Source organism: Sturnira hondurensis, unplaced genomic scaffold, assembly GCF_014824575.4.
Source record: "Sturnira hondurensis isolate 20B ecotype Veracruz unplaced genomic scaffold, ASM1482457v3 Scaffold0000880, whole genome shotgun sequence".
In the NCBI taxonomy this organism is placed as follows: domain Eukaryota; kingdom Metazoa; phylum Chordata; class Mammalia; order Chiroptera; family Phyllostomidae; genus Sturnira; species Sturnira hondurensis.
Genome location: NW_028073511.1, coordinates 22,851,808 through 22,879,046, shown reverse-complemented (window position 1 = coordinate 22,879,046; position 27,239 = coordinate 22,851,808). Strand labels below are relative to the sequence as shown.

The 27,239-nt window shown below is 57.0% G+C and overlaps 1 protein-coding gene across 12 annotated transcripts; it reads right to left on the bottom strand.

Moving 5' to 3' along the window:
• Nucleotides 1-339: 339 nt before the first annotated feature.
• On the bottom strand, nucleotides 340-26,052 carry WIZ (WIZ zinc finger). Of its 12 annotated transcripts, none has more exons than XM_037055549.1 (13): nucleotides 25,915-26,052; nucleotides 24,365-24,628; nucleotides 19,406-19,478; nucleotides 15,678-17,806; nucleotides 14,312-14,635; nucleotides 10,227-10,397; nucleotides 8,562-9,065; nucleotides 7,140-7,535; nucleotides 5,998-6,549; nucleotides 4,459-4,986; nucleotides 3,843-4,262; nucleotides 3,350-3,545; nucleotides 340-2,359 (listed from the first exon to the last, which is right to left on the bottom strand). In XM_037055549.1, exons 2-13 carry the CDS (start codon nucleotides 24,567-24,569, stop codon nucleotides 2,200-2,202), a joined length of 5,658 nt encoding a protein of 1,885 aa, XP_036911444.1. In that variant the 5' UTR covers nucleotides 24,570-24,628; nucleotides 25,915-26,052; the 3' UTR covers nucleotides 340-2,199. The 12 variants fall into 12 exon arrangements, with proteins under 12 accessions (XP_036911444.1, XP_036911448.1, XP_036911454.1 ...); XM_037055553.1 differs by lacking the exon at nucleotides 25,915-26,052 and adding an exon at nucleotides 25,505-25,574; XM_037055559.1 differs by lacking the exon at nucleotides 25,915-26,052 and adding an exon at nucleotides 25,284-25,442.
• Between the last annotated feature and the right edge of the window lie 1,187 nt (nucleotides 26,053-27,239).

Here is a 27,239-nt window from a genome sequence, read left to right as displayed (position 1 = left end):
CACTCCCAGGGATGCCTGCCTTCTTGTCCTCCACAGCAGTCCCTTGAATACTCCTCCTGGGGAGCTCCCTTCGTAGCAAATACCACAGCCATCCTTTTATTCTCATTTGATTTTGTTAACATCCAATCTACTACAACCAAGTCAGAATGACTTAATAAGCAGTGTGCTCAGAAGCTTTAGGAAAAGACCCTAGTGATAAGACCTCTGACCCTTTTAAGGCCTCACACAGCTGTCACTACACAATTGCGGGCGAGGAAGGGCTTCTCAGGTAACTTTTATAAATTCTTGTATCATTTGAACTTTTTGAAAACTCAGCTTACATCACTTTTACATTTTTTAAAGCAATAAACTAATTTGTCAGAAGTTGAAATATGTGCTTTTAGGTGAGTTCTCATTCAAGATATCCTCCCTTCTCTCAAAGTCTGACACACACACCCACAGCCTGGGATGGACAGCAGTGGCAGAAGCCTTCCTCCACTGGGCAAGATATGTGTCCTGACCTTCCACAAGCAGAAAAGCCATGTGTGCAGGCCAAGAACACTCCCATGGCATACTGTAACAGTTCTTAGCCCCTCCTTCCCACCCTGGTACATGGTGGGAACTAGGGTAAAAGAGGGCTGAGAAGGCCTCTTCTGTCTATACCCCCATGAGGTCATCCCCACTTTCTAGTCCTTGGCTATTCAAGTGAGAACGATAAGCTGAAAAACCACATGTAATAAACAAGAAGGAGCAGCCAACAAAATCTCTTAAAATCTCGGAAATGTTCAATAAACATTTGTAGAGCGAGAAAATAAATAACATTACAGAGGAGCCAACAGCTTCCTTTCTCCTTGTCACTGGGGTTCAGGGTGCATGTCTTCCAGCAGGTTACATTTCTTGATGATAGGCCAGCCCCGGCCCTCTAATGGCTCCTGGCAGCTGTGTACTCCTCCCTCACCCAGAGTGTCCCCACACCTTCACTGGTCAGCTCCTGCCTCCTAGAGAGAGCCCTTGGGTCTCCATCCTGGCTCCCTTCCTGGACCAGCTGCTGAGAGCCTTGTTTCCTCTCCTCTGCACACAGGAGTCCCTTTACCACCCGGCCAGAGTCCTCCCAACTGGCCATGCCATGGAGGGCCAACATGCTGGAAACTTGAACTCATTCCCAGCTGGGTCTGGTTGGCTTGGCGGCCAATGGGAAAACCCAGGGCCTCCAAGGGCCCTGGGAGGAGGCAGCTTGATATCAGCACCAAGTGATGCCAGACTGTCTACTCGACAGAAAAAGACACACTGGCCGCCTGCCCCAGGGTGTTTCCAGAAGAGAAATTTAATCTAATTTACATACTTCTAAGTACATTGATAACCAAAATGTGGCCACTGAAAAAAGTTAAAAGATCAATCAGCTCCCGGTTTCTAGCTGGCCCAGGATTGCAAAATAAAAAGATCCACGTTCCTTATTCTCTACACAAAACGCGTTTTTAAAAAAGTGAAAGGTCTAGGGAGCTATACATAGAAAGGAACAGTGAAAAGAAGGAGGGGAATGGGAGTGGGGAGGAGAGTCCCACCCCACCCCTCCAGGGCCCAGAGCCCCAGAGGCTCTAGGGGGCCTGGACATGGCAGGAGGCAGCTGTCAGCTCTGGGCTCTTCCCAGCTGGGAAGGCCACTCTGGGTGGGGAGGGAAGGATTTCCGTGGCATTGTGGGCTCAGTGGGGGGTCCCAGGCCCCAGTGACCCACAGAGGGAGTGTGCCTTCCCCTGAGCAAGCACCTTGGCATGATGTGGTTTGACTCGGGAACTGGGGGGCTGGGGCAGATCCCGGGCCTCATGAGGTGCGTGCGTACATACGTGCGTGTGAGAGGATATTCATGGGGCAAAAGGACAGGGGGTCTTTGGGGTCTTTGCGAATGGCCACAGAGGGCAAACAGAGCCCCGTCTGCTGCTAGACATTGGGAGAGCACGGGCCTTTCTCCTGTGACCAGATCACCTGCCACCAGGAACCTGGTCATTACCCTGGCTAGATCGGATGGGTGTGGCCTGAAGGAAGACACCCTGGGTTTGGCCCCAGAGTCCTTGAACTAAGAGAGGGGTGCCCCGGCTGTAGTGTGCCCGGCCCCCGAGGGTGCCGGTTTGAGGTTTTGGCTTGCTCCTTTGGGAACAGAAAAGAAAGGAGGAGGAGAGGGAGGAGGAAACAGGTGGCACGAGAGAGATCTGGAATGCTTTTGTGTTAGGGCGCCTCTGCCGCCGCTGTCTGTGCTGGCGGGGCCTGGGGCTCCTCGGGCTGGGGGTCCACTTTGGAGAAATTCATCTCCAGGATGTGCCGCTGTAAGTGCCGCACCCACTCCTCCTGGATGGAGAGAGGTCCCTGGAATTCCACCTCACAGAACCTGCATGGGAGACAGATAAAGGGAGGAGTGGCCAGTGTCCTGCAAACTTGCTGCTGCTTGGTGTGAACAGAGCAAGCCCAGGATTTGAGGGGAGCCTAGAAGCCAGATGTTACCATGTGGACAGCTACCTCTACCCATCACAGGGTATTGGCGGGTCCCCTGAAGTGCCCATCTCTATACTCAGGGTAGCCTGCTGGCTCAGGTGCTGGTTATAGGCCATCTGGCTTCCCAAGAACCTCTACCATCTGACTGTATGCATGCACTCTGATTGGAGAGAGCAGAGAAACAGATCCTGCCCTGGCAGATTCCAGTACAGAAGGATGAAGCTGGGCAAAGGAGGGTTAGGCACTAACAAGCACCCACCCTACTCATGCACCCAACTCACCAGCTCCCAGCCCTCACAGCCCTAAGGGAGGTTTCAGGACACACAGGCCCCAAACCCAGGCTCATGTGTGGCTGCAGAGATGGTGTAAATCCTACTTCTGACTTGGCCTGTGTGGCCTAAGATGTCCCTTTCACATCCCAAACTCCCAGTTTCCTGGCCTCTGATGTCCACCTACACTTTGGTATAAATGAACTAAGACCTATTTTTTCTTAATTAGGCAGACACTTGTTGAGAGCTGTATTCTTGGTAGTTTGACTGCTTTATAAGCATTCAACTCTTTTAATTCTCATAACAAATCAATCAGGTAGGTCTGCTATCAACCCCTTTGTATAGGTGGGAATATTGAGACATGGGACAGTCCTTTGCCAAAGTCACTAAGCTGCTAAGTGTCAAGATCTCCCTGGCTAAAAAGCTCAGGGTCCCAGCCTAATGCTCTGAGGGGCCTTTGTCTGTAAGGAGCCCTTCGTCTGGGCCTAGCCCACCCCAAGGCATCGTTGAGGCTCCCTCTCCCAACCCTGAGCAGCCTGTCCTGTTCAGAGGCTCTGGGTGGCCAAGTCCTAGGCAGGTAGCCTCCCTCCCCCCTCCCTCTCCCAGGGGACTCATACCTGCACTTGAGGGTATAGATATTGCCGACGAATTTAACCAGTGACGTCTGGGGGGGACGGGGCACCAGGGAAGGGACTGGCCGGACCCGGGGTGGGGGTTGCCGCACCTCCTCCAGCTTCCGCTGCAGGTCGTTGGCCTCCTCGCCCCCCCTGGCCGCAGAGGTATCTGCAGGGCGGGCTTGTCGGCGCTCAAATTCTGAGGTGGGAGGAGGGAGAGGGATAGGAGATAAGCTGGAAGGCAAGGCCCTGGGGAGGTTCCTGCCGTCAGCAAGTAATGGGCAATTATTGTGGGGATTTATAAGACTGGACAGCTGGTGCCTGGATGCTGCCTGGCCCTGGTGACAGATGGATGGTGGATGGATAAGTGAATGGCTGAGCAACAGAGGAAGTGACTCCAGCGCAGATGCACAGCACAAAACCCGATGGGGAGGGGGCAGCGAGTGGACCCTGCTGGTGTCCATTGCCCTCATGACCCTCTGTCCCCAACACTCACTGTTGATGTTCTGCCGCTGGTGCTCCTCGGCTTTCACAGTGCCTGGTGGGCTGGCTGCCAAAGGCCGCTCACCACTGTCAGCTGCCCGGCCAGCCTCTGGCCCTGGCTCACCCCCAGCACTGCGGCCCACCATGGACAGGCCCCCAGGTGCCAGCCCCAGGGGCGGCCGCTTGTCACCCTCTCGGCCATGGCCGGCGCTGCGGAACTTCTTGGTGAAGGGGCGGCCACCCTGGATGTAGCTGCGGTAGGCGCCCACCTTCTGGGGCCGGTGCTTGATCCACTCGCTCAGTGTCTCGATGGGTGAGCCATTCACACACCACTCAGTCACGCCGAACTGCCGCAGGTGTGCCCGAGCATGGCTGGCCAGGGCCTTGCGGTTTTCGAAGTAAAGGCCACACAGCTCACAGCAGGCCTCGGTGGCTGCAGGCAGAGGGGGCGCTGCTGAGCCCCAGTCCCAAGGGAGCAAGGGTACCCAGAAGTCGCTGCCCAGGTCGGGAGCCAGTCCCGCCTCCCACTGGGGCCTTGACCCCTGCTGGGGGTGGGCATGCATGAGGCAGTGCCCGGCCCTGCAGGCCCCGGCAGATGCCCTCCCGAGACCCTGCCACCCACTGCTTACAGGAGTGGGAGGTCTTCTCATGGAGGGTCTTTGCCTTGAAGGGCAGTTCAGTCTGGATGTAGGTCTTGGCCTTGACCTCTGCAGAGAGGAGGCGGTCCTCCTGCAGGGGTCGCTTGGCTGCCACTGAACCCAGGTAGCTAGTGGCTGAGGGCTTGGCACCAGTGATGGGTGCCAGGCTGAGCTCGCGGGGTACCTGAGCCAGCCCAGCTCCTGGTTTGCCCGGCCGGCCAGCCATGGGCACCAGTGGCAAGAGAGGCTGTACGGGCCCAGGTGCCCCTGTGGGGGACCCATCCTCAGCCAAGGCAGGGGCCAGGTCTCCAGCTGGGGGCTCCTTCTTGATGAGGCACGGCTTGGACTTCTTCTTAAGGATCTCCCGAAGTGTGTCGATGGGTGAGCCATTGACAGACCACTCAGTCACACCCATCTGTCGCAGGTGGGAGCGCGCATGGCTGGACAGGCCTTTGCGGTTCTCAAAGAACTCACCGCAGAATTCGCAGCGGATGTCACGCACCGGCTCTGCCCGAGATGCTGCAAGGGGTCAGGGAAAAGGGGAAAATAGGGAGGTGGCTACTGGCAGGAGGCCTCCAAGCTGGAGGCTAGTGTTAACTGCCCTGCTCCCTCAGCTGCCTCCAGGGGCCCTTGCATACATCTAGTTCTTCTGCTTGTTCTGCCATCTTAAAGTCTAGTGGGCTTCCAGATGATTCCCTGTGACATGGTGACATGTTAAGGAGCGAGCGCTCCCTTGATCCTGGGCTTTCCTCCTCCGCAAAATGGAGATAAACTTCCGCCTCCCAGTGTTACTGGGACGGCCTAGAGCGCGAGCAGTTCAGAGCACATGGCACAAAGCAGCATGAAATTACATGAGCGCTAAAGCCTAGGGCTGGGCCACCCTCATCTGTTGGGCATGCAGGAAGAGCTCAGCCAACTGGACAGTGCAAGAGGGAAGTGAGTGACAAGGATGTTACAACTACTGACTGCACGCACTGGGCAATTTTTCACCTGGCACCATGCTAAGCATTTTATACTTCAGAAAACCATACAGAGTGGGGACCATACTGATTTCCATCTTCCAAAAGAGGAAACGTGCCCAAGATAATTTATTGTTAGACTGTGGGGCAGCTGAAACCCTAACTTCAACCTGACTCCAAATGTCAAGCACTTAGTGACTACAAATGTCAAAAAGACAGTTCAGACACTGGCTTCTAGTGGGTCTCTACTCCTGCCCATGGAAGATATCACTAATTGATCCCTGCAATCTTTCTCTTTAGGAATACGGTTGGTATAGCCACTAACCAGCTGACTGAAGATGACACAGAAATAGAATCTTTTTGCCATCACTGAATGTATGAGGGGGAATTAAGCAGAAGCTCAGTTAAGGGTCAGTGTAGCAGGGCTGTACAGCCAGCCCCTAGTCTTCTGGACCTGTGTATCCTCCCTTCCATTTCAACCCTGGGCCCTCTGGGTATCCCGAGGAGGAGGAGGAGGAGGTCACCCCCAACTTGACCTGTTCTCCATGCCTAGCCCCAGGGTCACACTTACACAGGTTCAAGGGGGCCATATCTTCCCGTGGCGCCACCCAGGGACCCTCAGACGGGTGTAGCTCCCCATGAAGGGCCCCCGGCAGCATCTCACGCTTGATCTCCACACGCATTTGTTCAGGCTTCAGTTTCTTGGTCAGGGAGGATGTGGCCAGGCCTGAGAACATCTTTCGGGCCGTGGGAGGAGGAGAGGCAGTTGGTGAGTGGCCCAGGGGGCTGCCTGGTGGCGGTGGCAACTTCTTGGCCAGTGGCGAGAGGTGAAGGTCTGCAGGGCTGCGGGCTTCCAGTGAGCTACCAGGACCTCCACTGCCCACCACCTTGGCCAGAGCTTTTGGGCTATGTCCCGGTGGATTAGGGGGTCCGCCAGGCCGGGACTGGGTCCGTCTTTTGAGGATCTCCCGTAGTGTATCGATGGGCGAGCCGTTGACATACCACTCAGTCACACCCATCTGCCGAAGGTGTGAGCGCGCATGGCTGGACAGACCCTTTCGGTTCTCGAAGAACTCACCGCAGAATTCGCAGCGAATGTCACGAGCTGGTTCTGGGCCTGAGGCTGCGGCAGGAGGAGAGAGGGGCAGTTAATACCATGGGTACCATCAGCATTGTCACCTGCAGGTCTCCTGGTTAGCTGGGTGTGGGCAGCAGCACACCCACAGGCTGGGGTGGTAGTGAAGGGTAGGTGCAGACCAGGGAACTGAGGATAGGGGTGGGGGCCAGACACCCAGCAGGAGCAAGGGGAAGCTCCAGAGGGCCATGGGCCCTCAGTCCTGGCAGAGAAGGACGGAACCAAGATTCCACAGTTTTGCAGGTCCCAACAATGATTGGGACAGAACAGGAAGTGGCAGTCTAAATGCCACATGCCATCCGGACCAGGGAAAACCATGGACATCTTTCACACCAACAGGCAGAACCCCACCCCTGGCCTTCATTCTCAGGGAAGGTCACAGTCATGGAGGTCAAAATCCAAGAGGGAGGGCCTAACAGCCAACTGCCAACAAGATCTCTGGGCAGAACCGTCCCACTGCCAAGGGCCCCTGTCCACTCCCTGCCCCAGCAGGGAGGGAGTAGGGAGGGGGCTGCGACCCCCCCGGGAGGGGCTCAAGGGCCCGCAGGGAGGAGGGGGCAGCTGAAGCGAGAACCTACAGAGGTTGAGAGGAGACGGCTCCACATCAGAGGCCCAGAAAATGCCGGCGGCTGCGGCGGCCGAGAGGTCCTGCTTCCCCCAGGGGCTGGCCATACCCGCAGCCTTCAGCTTGGCCTTCTTGGCCGGCGGTGGGGGGGGGAGCAAGGAGAGGGCTGTGGAGGCAGGAGGCCGCCCCAGCTGGGCCAGCACGCCGCGCCCGGGTGGGAGGCGATTCTGGACGCCGACCCTCCTGATGAGCCCGTGGAGTACGTCTATGGGGGATCCCTTGGCGTCCGGGTCGCTGACGCCCAGGTGGCGCAGGTGGGCACGGGCGTGGCTGGACAGGCCCTTGCGGGTCTCAAACCAGGCACCGCACAGCTGGCAGTCCAGCTCTCTGCCCCCGTCACTATCTAAAGCTGCGGAGACAAAACACAGGGGGGGTTCACGGCCGCCACCTAGGCCGGCCCTGGGGGACTGAGGCAGGAGGACCTGGTGTGATGCTAGGCTGCTCAGGCCATCCAGGGTCTGAGACTTGTGCCATGGATTGATTTTAAGAGTTCTGGGAAGTGGGAAGTCCTGCTACCTGTCCCGCTCTTTGGTATCACAGTGGGTGTGGAGAGCTGAAGGATGTGGGGTAGAGTCAGCAGCCCAGTTCCAGCGATCTAATCTGATGCTCCCAGGCCTCCTTGGGACCCCAACTATGGGTGCTATGCAGGGTAAGTGGCAGGTACAAAGCAGGGCTCTGTCTGGCTGCTCAGCATCATGCAGCCAAGGGAACACCTGCTCAGGGCCCTGCTCCTGGAAGCACAGCAGACAGTGGAAATAGCTTTACTGGAACCTGAGGTGCCAACTGGGATGCTCATCCCTAAATTCTAGGGGCCGCCAATGTGAAGAAAGACCTAACTTTCTAAGGGCTGCCCAAGTTAAACCTGCTCACTGAGTCTGAGGTGGTTTCTTCCCACACCCTATCTAGCCAGGCCCACAGGCAGACTGGTGCCAGCACAATCAGAGGTGCTTCTGTGCAGAACTGATGGCCAAGAGCATGTGAAGACAGGGACAACCACAGGACTTTCTGTCAGGTAGACCCTTGTCTACCTGCAGGACCTAAGATGTCCCAAGGGAACATTGGTTCCCTTCATTACCCCAACCCTTAGGCCCAGATAAGGCCAAAAGCTGCCCCTAAGTGGCAAGGATGACCTTGGCTGGCTTAGCAGCCACAACCAAGCCTCCAGGGAGAGAACAGCAAAGAGGGAGACAGGTGATAAAATGCAGCACAGCCAGCACAACAGGAAACATAGCACTGTGACCAACATTCTGACCCAGGTGACCCAGGACACAGGAGCTGCAGTCTCCATTGCCCCTACCCTGGCCCCATAGCCCAACCTGAGGCCCCCACCCCCCCAGTGATGGCACCTCCCTTGGCTCCCAGGACCCACACTCACTGAGGTTTAGGGGCCCCTCGTCCTCAGACTGAGGCCACTGTGCCTTTGGGGAGGCCGGCCGGGGGCTCAGGGACAGCTGGGGGCTCTTGTCCTCAGGATTCTTGGGGGTAGGGGAGCCTGCCAGGGCCAGTGGTGCCTTCTTGAGGAGTGGGGAGCTGGGCGGGTGAGCCAGGCCCTTGGCTGAGAAGCCAGGAGGCGACTTGATGGCCTTGTTGACAGCAGGGGCATCCAAGGGCTTGGCCAGGGTGAGCAGGCTCTGTCGGGGGGGCCCAGCGACCACCTCCTTCGGCGAGCTGGACTTCTTAGTCAGGCCTGGGGGCAGCCCGAGGGGCGTGTCGGGCAGGCCCTTCTGCTTCACGAGCTCGTAGAGGAGGTCAATGGGGGCACCGCTGCTCTCGGACTCGGCCACACCTAGCTGCCGCAGGTGGGAGCGCGCGTGGCTGGACAGGCCCTTGCGTGTCTCAAAGCAGGCACCGCAGACCTCGCAGGTGGTCAGGCTCTGGGCTGGAGGGCAAGACAGAGGCCAGGAGAGCCAGTTGTGAGCCCCACAGGCCCTGTTCTCCCACTTCTCTTTCCCCAGGGCCCCGCTCACCCAGGCTCCTTGCAAGGGTTTTGCTATAGTCGAGCCCTCATGATCCTTAAAATGACCATAATGAGGTGGGAATTGACCTGTCCAGTTTGCAAATAAGAAAACTGAGTCTCAGAGAGTGGAAGAGTTGTGCCCAAGGGCACACAGCAGAAGACAGATCCCTACTGTGATCCAGCCGATGAAATGCCTTTCAGATCTCCAACGTACCAGTGTCCTGGCAACAGGTTTTCACACAATCACTGACCTGCCAGCCACACCCTTCACAGAGCTAAGTCCTGGCCACCAGATGACACTCAACTCATGCCCCAAACACTGGACTGGAGGCCCCAGCCATGGTCCCTGTGGTGGCCTTCATCCTCTTCGGCAGAGCCCTTATCCCTGCCTGTCTTCTGCTTCTTTGCCTCCTCACTCCCCAACATCATGACCCCAAGGACAAGGACCAGGTCTATTTTACATCTCTCACATCCCTGGGGTCCAGCACAGTGCCTGCCACTATTCAATGACCTGAGAATCCACACACAGATAAGGTAACATCATGAGGAAGATCACACAGCTAACAAGGGTCAAAGTCAGCCAATGAACTGGGTCTGTGTGAGGCCTTGTTACCCATGCCCACTGCTTCTCCAGAGACCCCTCACTCACCCAGTAAGGGTGAAGCTCAAGGCCATGAATACCCAGGGCAGAAACAGCTCAAAAAAAGAAGACAGCTGGCTCTAGCTGGTGTAGCTCAGTGGATTGAGAGTGGGCTGTGAACCAAAGGGTTGCCAGTTTGATTCCCAGTCAGGGTACATGCCTGGGTTTCAGTCCCAGTCCCCCATGGGGGATACTCAAGAGGCAACCACACATTGATGTTTCTCTCCCTCTCTCCCCTTCCCCTCTTTCTAAAAGTAAAAATAAATAAAATCTTTAAAAAAGAAGAAAAAGAAGATTGCTGGTGTCTCCTTGCTGTCTCAGAGTGGCGAAGAGAAGAAAACTGTGGCCATCCTGGGGCCCCACATTAAACCCCAGGCCCAAGAGTTCCCTGTGAGTATGACCAGCCTGACCAGCAATCCCGCCCTGCCACCTGGGCCACTCACCCTTGAGGTCTGGCAGCTCTTGCTTGCTGCCATGAGGAACCTCTGCAGCCACTTTGCTGCTCAGCCGATTGGCTACCTGTTCCAGGGGCCCGGGAACAGGCAGGCTCTTCTTGGAGAGCGGGGGGGAGCCCAAGTCCATGGCCACCATGGTGTTTTCCTCAGAACCCAGGCCTGTGAGGTTGGGAAGACAGGCTCAGCCTAAATAAGGCATGGGCTATCTACTCCCATAAGGACTGAGAGCAGGGACATGATGGTGGGGGAGCCCTCCTCCTTATCCTTGGTGCCTGTTCTCACTCTTGGAGGCAGCTACCCCATGAAAGTTGAGGCTCCATCCATAACCCCCAGAGCCAGTATAATGCAAGGATGTCAAGGATGCCCACTGACAGCAGAGACTGGGAGCAGCTTCCACCCATCTCTGAACACAGACAGGTCAGTGACGCCGTGCATATCTGAGCCAAGACTCCTATCACGGAAGATCTGAGAACATCTTACTCTGGGCAGCACTTGTGGAGGGGGGCACCTGTTAGTCTTAGGGGCGGGTGGGGGATGGTCAAAATGGGAATTGGGTAAGAAAAGACCAGGGTCAGAGGCAGACAGGCAATGTAGAGATGGGGAGCCAAGGGCAGGACGGAGGCTCCAAGATATTGTGGGGAATCTCCAACCAGGCAAGACACCTGGGGCTGGGGCTGGAGCTGCAAAGACAACAGCCGGTCTGGGCTGGCCTACTTATCTCAAGCTGAGCCCCAAGGAGGGTAAAAGGAGAACTAGAAGATGACTGGAGACAGGATGGGAACCACAGAACTGAGGTATAAAGTTTGTGAAGCATCATCCATCAGGCCAGTAAGCCTCCCTGACTTAGATGTGCATGAGGACAGGGAGTCAAAGGGGCATTTTTCATGGTCTAATTTTTAGAGAAAAGAGCCCGAGAGGCCTGTTGAGCCCCAGGTTTAGTGCTTAGGGCATGGACAGGGCTCTGAGAAGGAAGGACCGGTGTGTCAGATAGGGCCTTGGAAGCACTGAGTTTTATGATGGGGAGTTGGCGGGTCCCTTGCTCAGCTGAGTCCTACGGAAACAAGTAGAAGGCAGGCAGAGGGGACCAGTGGGGCCGGGACGCCCAGAACTTTGTCAAAGTCTCCGGGTGAAGTGAAGTGGGTGCGTCTGTCAAATGGAACAGGGACTGTGTCAGGGCTAAAGTGACTTGGAGTTGGTTTCCACGCGGTACGGATCAGAACTCTGGCGAGGGACAATCCCAGGGCTCTGTCAAACTGGGCTAGGGTCTCACGGGGTGGTAGTTTAGTGTTTCTGAAGCCCAGGGCCCTGAGAGCTGCGACAGGAGGCCGGGGACCCGCGCGACTGGAGGGCCTGGGGGGAGGGGCGGTCCCGGAGACCAGACGGTGGGCGTTGAGGGCAACGGGGCGGACGGGACGTCGACTTCGCCCTCCCCTAACCCTCCCCGGCTCGGGCTCTTACCCGGCGCGGGCGCAGGCCCGGGCCCCGGCTCCGACTCGGCCTTGGGCCCGTCCCGCGGCGGCGGAGGCGGCGGCGGGGGTGGGGTCGGCGGCAGCAGCGGAGCGGGGAGAGCCGCGGGGTCCGGGCTCGGGGGACCGGGCGGCAGAACCCCCGCAGGCGCGCGCTCCCGGACGCCCCCCGCGCGCGGCCCCGCCGCCGCCTTGCTCTCCGCTTTTGTCACTCGGCACTGGGCGGTGGAGGCGGCCATCTTGGCTCCGGCGCACGCGGGGCGGCCGCCCCAGGCGGGAGTAGCAGAGCGCCGAGCGCCGCCGCGGAACCCGCTCCGCCCCGCCCCGCCCCGCCCCTCGGCGCGCGCCCAGGGTAACCAGTTGAACGCCGAGCGCAGAAGGCGAAACGCTGGTCCCGGCCTCGCTATCCCCGAGGCTCGTGGATGCACGCAAGCCGGGCTCCAGGGGCCGCCAACGACCTCCCCAGTTCATACAGCTCCAAGGCTAGGACGGTCACACGCATCCGTCTTAACAGCCTCCAGGGTCCCAGAACCCGACAAACGGAGCTAGGACCTGCTCTGGGACCCTGTTCCGTTCCCTTCCCTAAAGTCTCTCATCTGAGTTGGGGATTCTGGAAGATCCCTGATTCCCAACCACGAGAATCCCCCCAATATTCTGACCGCACTGTTCTTACAAAACTCCCCACACGGCCGAAACCACATTTTAAGCAAAACCCTCGTCTTTCTAATACCAAACCGATTGCCCCCAGCTGTTTCTTGACAGCTGGGTGGGGCCAGAATCTGACTGTTGCCCCGCCTCCAACTTAGCATCCGCCCCTTAAGGCCCACTTAGGGAGGGGTGAAAAAAGCTTTTCAGGACAGCTTCGCAGGGCCGTTGCTCAAACCTAGGCCTAATCTTCAGCATCCTTCCTCAAGGCAAGGCTCCCAGGATCTTAACCATTCCTTAAACGCTAAGCGCCCCCGCCCCCCACCCACCCACTGAAAGACTGATCATGACTACCCATCACAGGGACAAGGCCAGGACAGTGTTGGGCTGCATTCTTGCAATCTTATGGTTGACAGGCTCCCTCATCACTAACTAGGAAGCTGGCACACTGGTCTTCTGGTGGAAACTGCTTAGCCAGAGCTCAACCTGGCTGCTGGGTGTGTAAGGGGTGTGAGCCTAACATTCAGTTGCAGTCCTAGAGCCTACAAACTGCCAGCTGTGCCTTGAAGCCACCCCTGAGACATCACAAACCTAGCCAGGTGTGTAAGCTGAATGCCCAGGGGTCAATCTCCAGAAAAGGCAAGAAGCCTGAGGTCATGTCCCCACTCTGCCACTCCCCCAAAATGTGATTTGGACCGGCCACTATCCTCTTTCTGTGCCTGTCACCTCTTGGTCCAAGGAGAAAAGGGGGCTTTGATAGCCCTTCCCTCCCTTTTGCAGACCCTCTAGTGCCCTACACTGCTAAGGGGTCTTGCAGATGGGCCAGAGTACAGATCAAGGTAAGCTGTACTGGAAGCTACAGACAGGAGAAACAAGGAAGCCTCAGCCCCTGGACAACCCCCTCAACCCACCCCAATTCAGGTGCCTTCTCCATTCCCCCAAATGGGGAATGCCCACCTACTCATCACTGCCAAGTTCTCTGCCTCAGGGTTCAATAAAGGCTTCCATAATGCCAGGCTTTCCAAGGCTGGGTCCCTTCATGGTGACAAGCCCCAGGTCTCCTCACCAGAATATTACTTCTGTATTCCGCAAGCCCTCTCACTAGAGAGACCACCGAACATGATGTTCAGAAGTCTAGCTCTACTGGTTTGTGGCCGTGGCAAAGCATATAACCCAGTTTCCTTACCCATAAAACAGGAACACAACAATCCTTAGCCCCATGAAATTGCTTTGTGGCATACACGAGGTTAAACCTTAGTATACAGCAAGCACTAAATTATCGCTGCTGGATAAATAAGGCAGCATTGAAAATCTAGAGTGTAGATTCTAAAACCACACTAGGTTAGTCCAATAGGATCAGACTAACCCTGCACATTTCAAGTGCTCAATAGCCCCATGTGGTCAGTGGTGACTGTGTAGGACAACACATTGCCATCATCTCAGAAAGTTCTACCAAACAGCACTTCCCTCGATAGAAGATGTCGTTAAGAGCAAGGATCAGGAGCTTGACCTGCTTGGAGTTTCAAATGCCAGCTCTGCCACGTCTGGCTGTGTGACCTTGGGCAAGTTAATTAAGCTCTCTGTGCCTCAGTTTCCCCATTTGTAAAATGGGGCTCATCATACCACCCTTATAGGGTTGTTAGAAGGATGTACATTAATTCATGTTTATAAAGTGCGTAGAACAGTAAGTGGCTCCTAGTAAGAGCCCAGGAAGTGTGTTAAAATAACTGTCAGGCAAGGCAGGGTGGAACTGGATGAAGGAAGAGCCCTGGGCCAGCCTGAGTGAAACAGGAGTGACCGGTAAGTGGCAGGGTGCTTGTGAGAACAGTTCTCAACGTACTTTGTAGAGTAACTTGAAACGTTCTCAGGAGGGAGGAGTGGCTGCCCCCACCCATCTCTTCATCCCTCTGGGCTCCTGGGGAGGGTCGGGGCTCTGCACCTGCCCACCCTCTCTCCCCTTACCATCTCCGTAGGCTGGCCCCAGGTCCTGAGCCCAGGTGGGCGGGAAGGGCACTGCAAGAGGTAATCGAGGCCTGCGAGAGGTCAGATAGCCACCAGGCATCCCCCCAGGCTCACAGCCAAGGGGGCTAGGAGGCCTCTCCGTGGCTGAGGTGGCCAGAAGCTCTTGTAGGATGTTGATGGGTGAGACGGTAAGCTCCCAGTTAGTGATGCCAAAGTCACGCAGGTGGGCCCGGGCATGGCTGGAAAGGCCAGCCCTCGTGTCGAAGCCAGCCCCACAGAAGTCACAGCGCATCAGGCTGAAGGTGCCAGGGTCGAAGTTAGCCACTGTGGAGAGAGAGTGGACATGGACTGCCTGAGACAGAAAGAGGTGGGTGACTCTCCAACCCCAGCCCTTCGCTCTCCCGGGACTGCTCACCCTCCAAGGATCACACACTTGGTGCTGTTCCTCACTTGGATGCCTCCCTTCCCCTTTGCCTATCATGCTCCTGCTTGATGTGTCAGCTCCTAAGTCTCCCCACAACTCTAAGAAATCTCTCCTGACCTCCTAGGTTCCCCCAACTCAACAGTTTGAAGCATCAGGGACCCCACCTTCAAACATTTCTCCAGTAGATTTGCAATCATTTGGGCGAGTGATTGATTAAGACCTTCTTGTGTCTTAATCGATGTCTGGAGCTTATGTTCCCAGAGCTTCTTCCCCCATCACAGCCCTGGTCACTCACTATCATATAACTGCCTGGTTTTGTGGCTATCTACCCATGTCCCTCACCCCCAGCGCATGTGCACACACACACACACACACACACACACGCATACTCTCAAACACCATACCAGCATCTCCTAGAGTGGTCTCCATGTCTGCCAGCACCAGAACTACCCAGGGCATTTGTGCTGGACAAAGACCCCTGGAATCAGAACCTTGGTGCCTGGAACTCTGCATACCTCACAGGCAGCCCCGGAGCCAGCCAGGGTCCCACCACTGCTGTGACTGGGCTGCGAAATCCAGGAGAGCAGGGACTGCTGTTTCATTCACTGCTGTGGCCCCAAAGCCCAGAACAGAGGGGATCTCACTCAGTAAATATTTGTTGAATGCAGAAACCAGTGAAATCTCCTGCCTGGGGCTGACTCCTCTGCCTATACTCCTTTCTCCAGCTGCTGGAAGGGCCAGGGCATGGGGGTATCCCCATACCTCCACCGAGGTGACTGCCTTTGCTGTGGCTCCCAGGTCTTCCCAGAGGGGAGGCCCCAACTTCACCCAGCTTGGCACTATGGGAGGATTTAGAGTGAGGGTTGGTTCAGACTCAGCTGCCCAGCTGTGTGTCTTGGGGGGTCTCGGAGGGAGGTGAGTGCTGGAGCGAAGCCCCCCTACCTTTTTTCTTCTTCTTCTGGAAGGAGAACCTGCGCTCGATGGCTTTCACCTCCTCAGCGGAGATGAAATGCCTCACATTGTAGCTGACGCCCACACGGTTTAGGTGGCCCCGCACATGGTTGGCCAGGCCGATGCCATTGTGGAAGCGATCGGGACAGTAGGGGCACTTCCGTTCCTCATGCTTCAGCGCCACTGCTGGGTCCCCATCCAGGATTGCATCCAGCCCCAGTGGACCACCCAGCGGGGCATCCAGGAGCAAAAAGTCCAGGGGGTGGTTGCCCCCTAGCCCCAGCTCCTCGGGCTGCAGCCTGGGGGGGGCCCTGGCTGCTGCAGCCAGGACCTGGGACCTCAGCTTAGCCACCAGCACAACTGGTACCATCCCAAGGAGCTGTTGCTGCTGTTCTGGTGAGGCCTTGGTTGCCTGCAGGGCTTCTCGGAAAGTCCGCTTCAGCTCCAGTGCTGGCTCTGGGATGAAGCCAAGAACAGCTAGGGGTGGAAAGACCCCATTTTCAGGGAAAAAGTTCATTTCCGAGGCCAGTTGTACCTCCTCCCCCTCCTCTTCACTCCAGGGGTGCCTCTGGTCCCCCAGTTGGGCTGGGAGCCCCTGCAGATAGACAGTATTTTTGCTATTACTGGGCTGTAAGGAGTAGGGGGTAGATGCTAGTGGTGAGGGAAAGGCTGGCCTTCCCAGGGGCCTCTGGACCATGCTGTGTGGTAGTGGCTTTGACAGAAGGAAATCCCTTGCACTCAGCTGCTGGCAGCCTGGGCCAAAGGCCAGGCTGGGGTCGTATCCAGCAGGGTTCTCCCGCCATGTAGGGGCCAGAACAGGTTCAGCGTTGCCAAAGTAGTCCTCAGCAGCTTCAGGGAAGCGGGCGTATGAACCTTGGCTGGTGCCAGGCTGGCTGGCCGGGTCCTCCTCGAAAGCATCACCATCCTCCTCCCAGTGGGGACGGGCATGTACAAGCCTCACGTGCTCCCTGAGAAGGCTCTCACTGGGTGCTGGGAAGCCACAGAAAACACAAGTATTAAGGCTTGAGGAGGCTCCATAGGGCTGATAGCTGAGGGCAGTGGCATCAGGGCCTGGACTGCTGCCCCCAAAGGGCTCCTTGGCAGTCTGGCCAGGAGACTCGCGCACGTGCAGCTTGGCATGCTGCACAAAAGCTTTGGAGGAACTGGTGCCAAAGATGCACTTGCGGCACTGTAGCCGTGCCTCCCGGCCCTCATCACTTGGAATCCGCTTTAGCTTCTGAATCTCTTCAAGGATCTTCTCCCTGGAGGCCTGGTGCTGTTGCCGGTGCTGCTCCAGGGCACGGGGGTCAGCAAAGGCCCAGCCACATTCACTGCAGGTCAGTGGGGCCAAGTTAGCCGGGGGCTCCTGGCCTGGGGCTCGGCGGTGCTGGTTCATGTGCTCCAGAAGGTGCTCCTTCTGCTTGAAGTAGATGCTGCATTCTACACACGGGAACACAGCTGGGTCCTCATCCTCGTCCTCATCTGGGCTGGCCACCCCCTCAGCTACCTCCTGCATCAGCTCACACATGTAGGGACTGGTCCGGACTAGGGGCAGCAGTGGCTGCAGTCGCTCCACAGATGCCTCGGAGTTCACCATCCAGGTCTGAGTGGCCACTTCTGTGGCTGACCTAGGTAGGCACCACTCTGCACTTGGCTGGGCCAGGCCCTCCAGATCCGTCAAGTGCTCTCTGGTGCCCACTACCGCCACATCCAAGGTCTTTGTGGTGTCTTCTACGGGCACCAGCACTGTCCTGAAGGAGGTGAGAGGCGGTGGTGGAGGTGGCAGGTCCAGGGGCAGCCCTGCATCCTGGGGTGGGGACTGCTCATCTGCATCTTGGAGCCAGCTGAACCTTGAGTGGCCCTGGCGGGGCTTCTCCAAGAGCTTTGGTTCACCCTGGTGGTACAAGAACCTTCTAGAGCCCTCGAGCTCAGCACGGGGCTTCACGGTTCTTACAATGACCGAATCCTCGAACCTCTGCTCAGATGGGATGCCCTCCCTGGCTTCCTGGACCAGGGGGTGCTCCCAGGGCCCTGGGCCATCAGGGAGGCCAGGGAAGTGGCCCAGGAGATGGGGTGGTGGGGAGCCCGGCCGGAAGTCCAGGCTGCCTCCATCCCAGCAGCTGCAAGGAAGTGCCAATGGGGATAGGTTAGCCATGGGCCTCAGTTTCCGTCTGTTAGCCATGAGCAGGGGAAAGTGGTCCTCCCAGGCAATCTGAGTTAGGCCCCAGAGACCCAGCCCAAGGGCGACCTCAGAATGGTTGGGAATATGGGTGTGAGGATGGGGAAGTCGGGGAAGTACATGTGGACCCATCTGGCCAAAAGCCAGATTCAGCTCCCAGGATGTACCTGTGCATATAGCCTAGCCCTGCTGCACTGTAGGAGAGTGTGTGGAGACCACACTGGGGTTATAGGATGTCCCCAAGTCTGCTGGCACAGTCAACTCTCATCTGTCCCCAGGGAAGCCCCAAGGCTTTAACCCATGCTCCAGGCTGCTTTTGTACTAGCCCTCCCAAACTGGGGTGATTTAGATTATTTGGTTTCACTTTTCCAGCAAATTTGCTGAAACTCTGTGGCATAAACAGCTCTAGGGACACAGCCCCCCGCCAGCCCCCGCTCCTGCCCATGTCCCCTCTTGGAAGAGCAGCCAAGAGAGGCACAAACTTCCCATTAAGCCTTTGGCCCTAGTGACCCTGACCTCCTTTGGGGGAAGAGGAAGGTGAGTGAAGGCCACCTCACTAAGCCTCAGTATTCCAATCCTAAAAATGGGGCAAGTCCCAAGAACTAGGAGCTTCCATGCCCTTATGCAACATCTAAGGAGCTCTCTCATATCCACAACTGAAGAAAACTTAACATGTGAGGGGTGGTTATTTAAATGATCCCAACCACAGCCCTTCAACAGGGACCTTGACCACATGAAGTGCAGGGTGGAAATGGCACAACTCAGTGCTGAGGCAATGCTTCACTTCGCCCAAAGCCTGGCTTCTGGTCAGCCCGTGACTAATGTGGGCCCTTGCTACGACTGCTCCAGACCCATCTCCCTTCGTTTCCAAGACCCCGCCTCCATGAGGGGCTGTCGGCCACACCAAGAGGCCAGAAATCATGGAACCACTTCTCCAAGCCCCACCAGCGACGTGAGAGACTAACAAAACCGCTCCCCCAGGGCAGTGGGAAAAATTCAGTAGGGTAAACCTGTGCCAAGAGCCCAGCACACAGTAAGTGCTCAATAACAGAGAGCTACTATTAATCCTGGTGTGACTATTATTACGTATTGGCACTCGCCAAGCCTTTTACTAAAGGGTCACTGCCTTCAGCTTTGCTATTGATTCCTGTTTCCATTCACCATCCCTTGGATCCTCAAGACAATTTCACGAGATGCGTCTTAGGGACTTTACAGATGAGGAAAGTGAGTCTCAGAGAGGCCTGGCAACATTCTAAGGATCACCTGGCAGAAACAGGACTCCAAGGATCCAACCTCCAGGTTCCCACCCCTCTGGCTCTGCTCCTGGCAGGGATAATGAGAGTTGACCGTCTGTGTTCATCCCAGTCCTCCCCACACCCCCTGCACACACCCGGGGGCTTGCCTGCTGGGAGCCACCTCCTCCTGCCTGGCCTCCTGATACCCTCTGGTCCCCTTCTCACTTCATGGGCTTTCCTCAGGCCTGGGTACATCCTGCTTGCCCCCCTGCCCTCCCTGAGGTCAGGGCCAGCATGGCACTCACCAGCTGCTGATCCGATGGGTGGCGGAGGTGGCACGGGGGAGGGCTTCGCTGAGGCCAGGATGGGGCTGCCCGTCTGCAACAGAGAGGGGAGACCCTGAGGGGCTGGTGTCCCCTGGCTGGGACCCTTTGTACCCCAGCTCTGGGAGCCCTACTAGGCGCCTTGTGAGGGCCCGGCTCCCCAACCCTCTCTACTGAGAGGTCTTTGGCCTCTACATTCCTGAGCCTTGAAAAGGGTTTCCTTGGAGGAACCCCCTTAGCTCTCCTTGGGGAGACCAGGGGCTTACTGCCTTCAATCAGTCAATCTCTTTGTCCCACCCTGATGGGCAGCCAGGGTGATTTTTTAAAGTCACACACTGGTAAAAACTCACCTGGCTCCTCACACCTACAATAAAAGCCAGACCCAAGCACCACCTATGAGACCCCTTGAGGGCCTGCGAGGTCAGACCTCTGCAGGTCTCTCTAGCCTCACCTCCCTCTCCTCACCCCTCACTCACTCCACCCCCAACTGCTGCTGAAGCCTCAAGCCCACCTAACTCTTTCTGGCCTTAGGGTCTTTGCATTGGCCATCCTCTCTGCCCCAAAGAGCCCTTCCCTAGCCACCTGCTGAAGTGAGCTCCCAGATTTTCTCTCTCATCACTTATTTCATTTCTTCCTTAGCACTCTCTGAATTGCCTAGCTCCTTCTCTGAATGAGTGCATGCCTGTGTCCCCTGGTTGTGTGTAAGCATCCCCTGAAGGCAGGGGGAACTTTTCAGCCTCATTCACGGTAGCACCCAGCATCTGGCACACAACAGGTGCTCAAAAATACTGGTCAGATGAGTGAGGAGCGGTCTGAGCCAGGGAGGGTCCATCCCTGCCTTCCAGATACCTTCCAGGCCTACATCCTAGAATCAAATCTCCTCCTGGGACCCCTCACACGGATAGAGCCAACTCTCCATTATCCACCTGTGGAGCCAATGCCTGGAGCAACCACAGGGATCCTGGCCTGTGCCACCTCTGCCCACCACCCCTGCCTGACAAGGCGAGTATGCCAATCGGGGCTCCCGCCAACAGCCTGGGCCAAGGTTAACACACTGGGGAACTTGTACCCTGTCCAGAGCCCGACAGATGCAATTGCTGGATTAGTACCAATTTGAAGAAGGGCCAGAAACAGGACTAGAGCTCGGGCTCTTTTTTTCCCCAATCCCCCACCGTCAAATTTGCCCAGGACAGTGAGAGCTGACTGTCAGGAGCCAAAGAATAAAAAGTATGGGCAGGAACAGGTAGGAAGGTCAGAGTCCTGATCACTGCCTGAGGGGCTTTCTACTGGGCTGAGCTGTGACTGTGGTGTGGCCTCAGGAAGGTAAGTATGCTGAAGGAAGTGTAGAAATTCATCATTCAGAGCAGTTTATCACTCCTGGTGCTATTCACATTTGGGGCTAATTATTCTTTGGTGGGGCTGCCCTATGCATGGTAGGATATTGAACAGCATCCCTCATTTCTACCCACTAGATGCCAGTAATCCCTGCCTCCCCCTTGCAGTTATGACAACCAAACATGTCTCCAGGTGTGGCTACAGTGTCCCCTGGGGGCAGAACTGCCCCTCATTTGAGAACCCCTGGAGTAGACAGACAGGAGGCAGAGCCAGGCTGGGGGTACGTGTGGATGCAAGGGCCAGTGTCAGTGTAGGAGGATGGGGCAGGTGGGGTGTTGTAGAGGGTGGAAAGCCAGGCCTGGACCAGCCAAGGGAGCAAGACCACAGCAGAGGCGTGTGCGTCTCAGGATAGGGCAACCAGTTCACCAGCAAAAGGCCCCAGCACAGCTCCAAGTCTCAGGGTCCAGTGTTCTGCTTCTGAGACTCTGGGACCTCAAGCTGCTAGGATTCTGGGCATCCCAGATCTGATGATTCCGTGACTGCCATTGCCTAAGAATACAATGAGCCAGGGGGCCCCCCTGGCCTCTTTGAGCAGCTCCAGTGAGGCTCCTATTTTTAGTGGCAGTGACTTTGAAGGAAGCAGGCCAAGCAGAGTCCCATATCTAAGACACCTGGGGGCCAGGAGCTCACCCAGCCAGCAGGGATTCAGAAGTCCCTATGGGTCAGATGAGGTGCCCAGGACACAGGCCTCGGCAATGGCCATGCCAAGAGGGCCCTCATGAACTCCTGCTTTTGGGATCCCCAAGAGGTTTGCAAACCAGGGAATACAAGAAGGGTGTCTGTGAGCAGCTTGAACCCCGAGCCAGGCAGCATGGCTGAGTGGCCAAAAAACTAGACTTTGGAGTCAGACAGATCCTAGTTCAAGACCCACCGGCGACAGGAAGGGCATGCCTTTCCAATTCCAAGGCTCAGTTTCCTCCTCTGTACAGTGGGAATAGTCGCGACTCAGTCTCACATGGCAGGCAACTGGTGCCATGAAGATGACAATAAATGTTCCATCCACAGAGGTAGCAGAAGTGGGGAAAGAAAGGGGTAGGAGCACCCATGGGGTCAGAAGGGCCCCCAGATATCCCGGGTTGGAAGCTGGAGGCTGGCCCCGGAGTCTCCGACCCCTGCTCACTCCATGCTCTGGTTTCCTCTCTGGCCTGGGCTCCACAAGGGCAGGTGTGTTCTTTATCCCCCGACCCCTTGGTCCCAAAGCCAGTACACACCAAACTCTCCATCAATCCATGTGGACTGTCTTAACCCCCCAAACCTTGGCTGCTCCTGGGAGGCCAACCAGAGAGGGCACACACTGGTGGGTGGCTGCAGGGAAGATGTGGGGGCCAGCAGCCTTACTAGAGGACAGCAGAGGCAGTGGACACATCCATGTCCAGGCAGAAAAGATGTAGCCATTTCAGGGGTGCCCTTGGGGGACACTGAGGGCTGGGTGGGGCTGACAGAGGGCCCAGGCTTCAGGGTGGAACAGCAGCCCAAGAAACTATTCCTATTTATAGACATCACAAGACTCCTAGGGCAGGTGCCCATGCCAGGGAAAGGGGGTGGAGCAGGCCGAGAGGGCGGCAAGGGAAAGGGGGAATGCCATGTCTGAAGCCCAGGCCCTTTTCCAACCTCCAGGCTGAGACCCCACTTCAAGCCATCCCCACCCTATGCCCCATTTACTCAGGGACACCAGGTAGGGTGGGCCTGACCCCCATCAGCAGCCACATTCTCCTCCTCCCCAGGCACATGCACTGGACCCTGATTGATTTGCTGGGGGCTACTGAGGAGACAACTACCTACCTACCTGCCCACCTGGGGTCTTTGCCAGTCAGAGAAGCACTCAACTCCTCAGAACCAGGCTCTGGAACCTAGAGCCTGATCCCTGGGGCTTCCAGAGTCAAGGTCCTGGGCCTGCTCTGTAGGGAAGTTGTAGGGGCAGTGTGACCTGGGACAGGGTCCTGCCTCTCTCAGCCTTGGTTACTAAGGGTTTGGAAGAGGGGATTGCTAAGGCCCCTGAGCTCTGATACCCACAGGTCTCCCTCTGCTATCCTCTTGCATAATACCTTCGGTGCCACCAGTTGTCTCCATGCCATCGCATGTATGGAGCCTGCTGCCTAACTCGCTGTTCCTCATCCTTGAATCCTGGATGTCTTCCAAGTTGGGCCCAAATGGGCTCCCCCCATTGCAGTCCCAGTGACTGTATCACAGCACCTGGTAGTTGGTCTGTCACCCTGATCCCAGGTGGCAGGGACCATGAGCGAGGGGATGGTGTGAGTGCTTGGTCACGGGCTGTGCCCCAGTGCCCAGCTGAGAAAGTGCTCTGTAAACATCTGAGCATCATGAGCATTGCTAGGGTAAACATGGGCAGGTCAAGGATGCCTTGATGGAGTATGGTGATTAAGGATGAAGAGGGCTGTCAAGCCAGGTTACTAACTAGCTTTAAGACCTCGGGCAACTTAAACCCTCAGGGTCTGTTTCCCCATCTTTAATATGGGATAATAATAACCAAGACTACCCCACAGGGATCTTTTGAGAATGACATGAGATGATCATGTAAGGGCTTGGCATGTAGGATCCCCCCACCCCACAACGGGGCGCTTGCAGATTCCTAAGAACCAAGGGCTTAAGGCCAAGGAGATGAAGGAAGATCTGTCTGGCACATCAGCCTGCACTGGCCCTGCCACTCTCTAGCCATACCAGACCTCTCACCACAGGGCCTTTGCACCAGCCATCTTCTCCACCCAGTTTTCCCTTCCCACCATTCATTCCACACTCCATTCAAATTCCACCCCTTCAGAAAGGCTTTCCCAGGTCTCCCAGGCACAGGCCTGGTACTTTACTGAATACCTTCACAGCATCTGTCACTACCGGCCCTAATTTATTTGGTTGCTTGCTGTCTATCTCCCTTACTAGAATGTTAAGCCCCTGAGGGCAGGGACTTGTGCCTTTTTTTGTTTATGGCTGTATTCCCAGCCTAGAACAAAAACTGGCATTTAGTAGGTGCTGAGAATTTAATGAATAACAAATATTCAGGTGAGGACAGTGTGAAATCTCCTTCCGCTGGGTAAACCGAGGCACAAAGGGGTGGCTGGCATCCCTGACAACTCAATTTCTCCCCAGCCATCAGAGGGCACATGCTGTTTTGGCCCAGGGCTCATGGGGAGGACTCACCAAGATAGTACAGCAAGACAGAGTGAGGATAGACTGCTGGGGAACAAGTGGGTAACCCTGGGGAACAAGTGGGCTTGGGGCAGGGAGCTTGAGATTCTAAGCTGGGCACCTGAACACAATTTGTGTGCTCAGAGGAGGGAGCAAGGCAGATCTGAGTTCAAGTCTCAGCTCCTTGCTACCCACTGTGGGGCCTTGGTCAGGTCATTTGCTTGCAGGGACTCTGTTTTAATTACTATAAAATGGAAAACTAAGCAGACTGCAAAGAGAAGGCTCTGGACCCAAGCAGAATCTGAATCCCAACCCAGCGCCTCATGGGCTGAGCGAATCGGCCCTGTCTGAGCCTTGGGAATGGGGCTGGATGCTCCCCCAGGGCCACAGGGCCCACTCTCTTACCAGAAATGCCACCTCTGCCATCCAGAATGTCTCGAGGGCCTTCCTTGGTGACAGGCAGGTAATGGGTGGATCGGAAGACGCCACCATCCCCCTCAGCAGCCTCAGCTCCACCTTTGATGTCCTCCCTTGGTGCTGGGCCGGGCAGTCTCTCAGGGCCCCGAGGACGATCTGGGGCAGCCAGGCCACCTGCCAGGGGTCCATCCATGGATGCTTTCTGCTTGGCTCCACTGGGCTGCCAGGCTGGCTCAGCGAGGCATCGTAGGTCTGGAGGCAGAGAGACAGGTGTTTAGGAGAGGTACAAAAGGGACTCAGCCTCAGTTTCTCCTTCCTTGAGCCCTAGTCCTCACCCTTGTGGGCCAGTGCCTCAGTTTACCTCCTGTCCAGGTGAGCTGAATAAATGGTGCTGGGGTCTATATAGGTATATGGGGAACACTCTTTACATAGATCCTGTGCTGCCTCAGTTTACCCATTTTTACACATGCACACTCAGCCACCTGTTTTCTTCCAGCATCAATCTGAGCACTTCTTGGAGAGTGCCCTCACTTCCATGCACATGTATATCCTATGCCCCTGCCGTGGCATGCATGCTGGCCACTTCAACACTCTGATCTTAGACCCTGTCTAAAGTCCCTCCCATCATTACTCCTGCACTTTCCCACACTCTAGCCTTCCCCCCACAGCCTTAGGGTTCTCCAGCATTAACACCTTCACCCTCACAACAGCCTCAAGTGACCCCAGATTAACCCCTTCGCTTCCCCCAATATTACCCCTCATGCACGCCCAGCCTGGATTCCTCCATTCGACCCTCCCAATATCTCTCTAGTCTGTAGGCAATAGGGACGGATGGGGCTCCTGGTCCAGAAATGAGGACCCTGAGGAGGCTGTGAGGGTGGGGGCTGTCCTCTACACCTATAAATACCTTCAAGGTAACGGCGGAAAGTGAAGGGCAGGAATGAGGCGCCCTCCCTGGGGAGATGGTGGGGAGGCCGAGCCCAGGCAACCGGGGCGGGGCCGGGGTTCCAGGCCTGGCTGCGGGCGCTGCCCTGGGGGCCTGGGGGCTCCCAAGGGGCCCGTCCGAGGACTGGCAGTCGTGGCGGGGGTCCCTGCCCAGGCCTGAAGGAAGCACCTGCGGGTACCCACCGGGTGGGCAATGCCGGCGGGGAACCGGTGGGATCGCAACTTCGGAGCACTTTGGCAGCGTGAGGAAGGGGGATCCTGCCTGGACGCCCCCCGGGAGTCGCAGGGGTGGGAGTGGCGCCGCGCCAGAGCACCCCTCGGGGGACCAAGGTCCAGGAGCTGCGCCCTCCGCCCGTGCATCTCGGGGCGGGAGACCCCGCGGGACGCGCGGAGGTGGGGGGGGACACCTGCCCCAGGACCCCCGCTCCTCCCCCCACCTGTGCGGCCCCGCCCCCGACCAGGCCCCGCCCCTGCAGGCCCCGCCCCCGCCCCCCGCCCCGGGGGGTCCCGCCTGGCCCGGCCCGGTCGGGCCTCCCCCTCCCCGCGTCGGCTCCGCCCCGCCCGCGGGCTCCCCAGGCCAGACCGGGCCTCACCAGGGAGGCGGCGCCGCTGGCCAGGCACCGGAGCTCGGAGCTCCCCTCTTTGATGCGGCAGTTGCTGTTGCTACCGCCGCTGCCGCTACCGGTACCGGTGCCCCGGCCTCCGCAGCCACCGCTGCCTCCAACGCTCGGGGGACATTGTCCCTTTAAATCGCTCCCCCCCCGCCGCCCCGCCCCTCCGGCGCGCCGCCGTGACCTAAGCGCGACAGCCCCGCCGCGCCGCCATGATGGGGAGGTCCAGATAGCACCCCCCCCCCCCCCCCCCCCCCCCCCNCCCCCCCCCCCCCCCGCCCCCGCCCCCCTCAGCGGTGCCCCGGAACGGGAGCAGTCAGCGCGGGCGCGCCATGTTGGGAGTGGCCGGGCGGGTCACCCTTAAAGGACCCGCAGACTGGGAGTCCAGGAAGAGGCTCTATTATCATGACAGCACTCTTGTCCTCCTGCCCTCCACCCGCAGAGCCCATCACTCCACTGGTTCTTCCAATGCTATGCTGGCTAATAGCACTAGAAGAGTGGGAAGGGGGCAGAGAACTTCCCAATGGGTCACTTAGATCACTGAGGACTCCACCCAGTCATTCCTTAGCCTTCAGTCCCCAATCAGCTACCTTCCAACCACAAGCTCACTCCCTCCTTCCTCATTATCCACACTGGACATCAGAACCTCCATGGCCTTAGACTCTACGCTAGGTTCCCACTGCTAAGCCCCTCTTCTCCACCCAACCCTCAGTATTGCAGCCTTCTATTACACACACATAATAGGCCTGTTGCCTTCTCCCAGCCGCCACCCATCCACATGTCTAACCATGCAGCTTTCCACCCATTCATCCACACAACTGAATTGATCAACCATACATCCACCCATCCAATCAACTAATCACCTATCCATCTACCTGTCCAACACCTACCCACCCATCCATCCAAAGACCTACTCAAACCACCCATCTACCTCTCGTCTACCTACTCACCCATCTACTACTCAACTAATGCCAGATCCTGTTAGCCAGCTAAGCATACTCCAAAATCCCCACACCCATCAACCCATCCAAACATCCATTCAACTCACCCATCATGTCTCATCTGCTTGTCCATCTGCTACCACCCAAAGGAATACCTACTTATCTATACACCTCCACCCTTCTCCACTCAGAACCTTTCACCACCTACCCAAACATCCATCCACCCATCAATTGCATATTTGCTTGTCTGCCTCTTCCACGAGAGTGTACATTCCCTGAGGATAGAAGTCCTTTCTGTCTAATTCATTACTGTTTCCCTACTGCCAGCTCAGGAGTCTCAGGACACTTTAACAAATGTTGTATGAA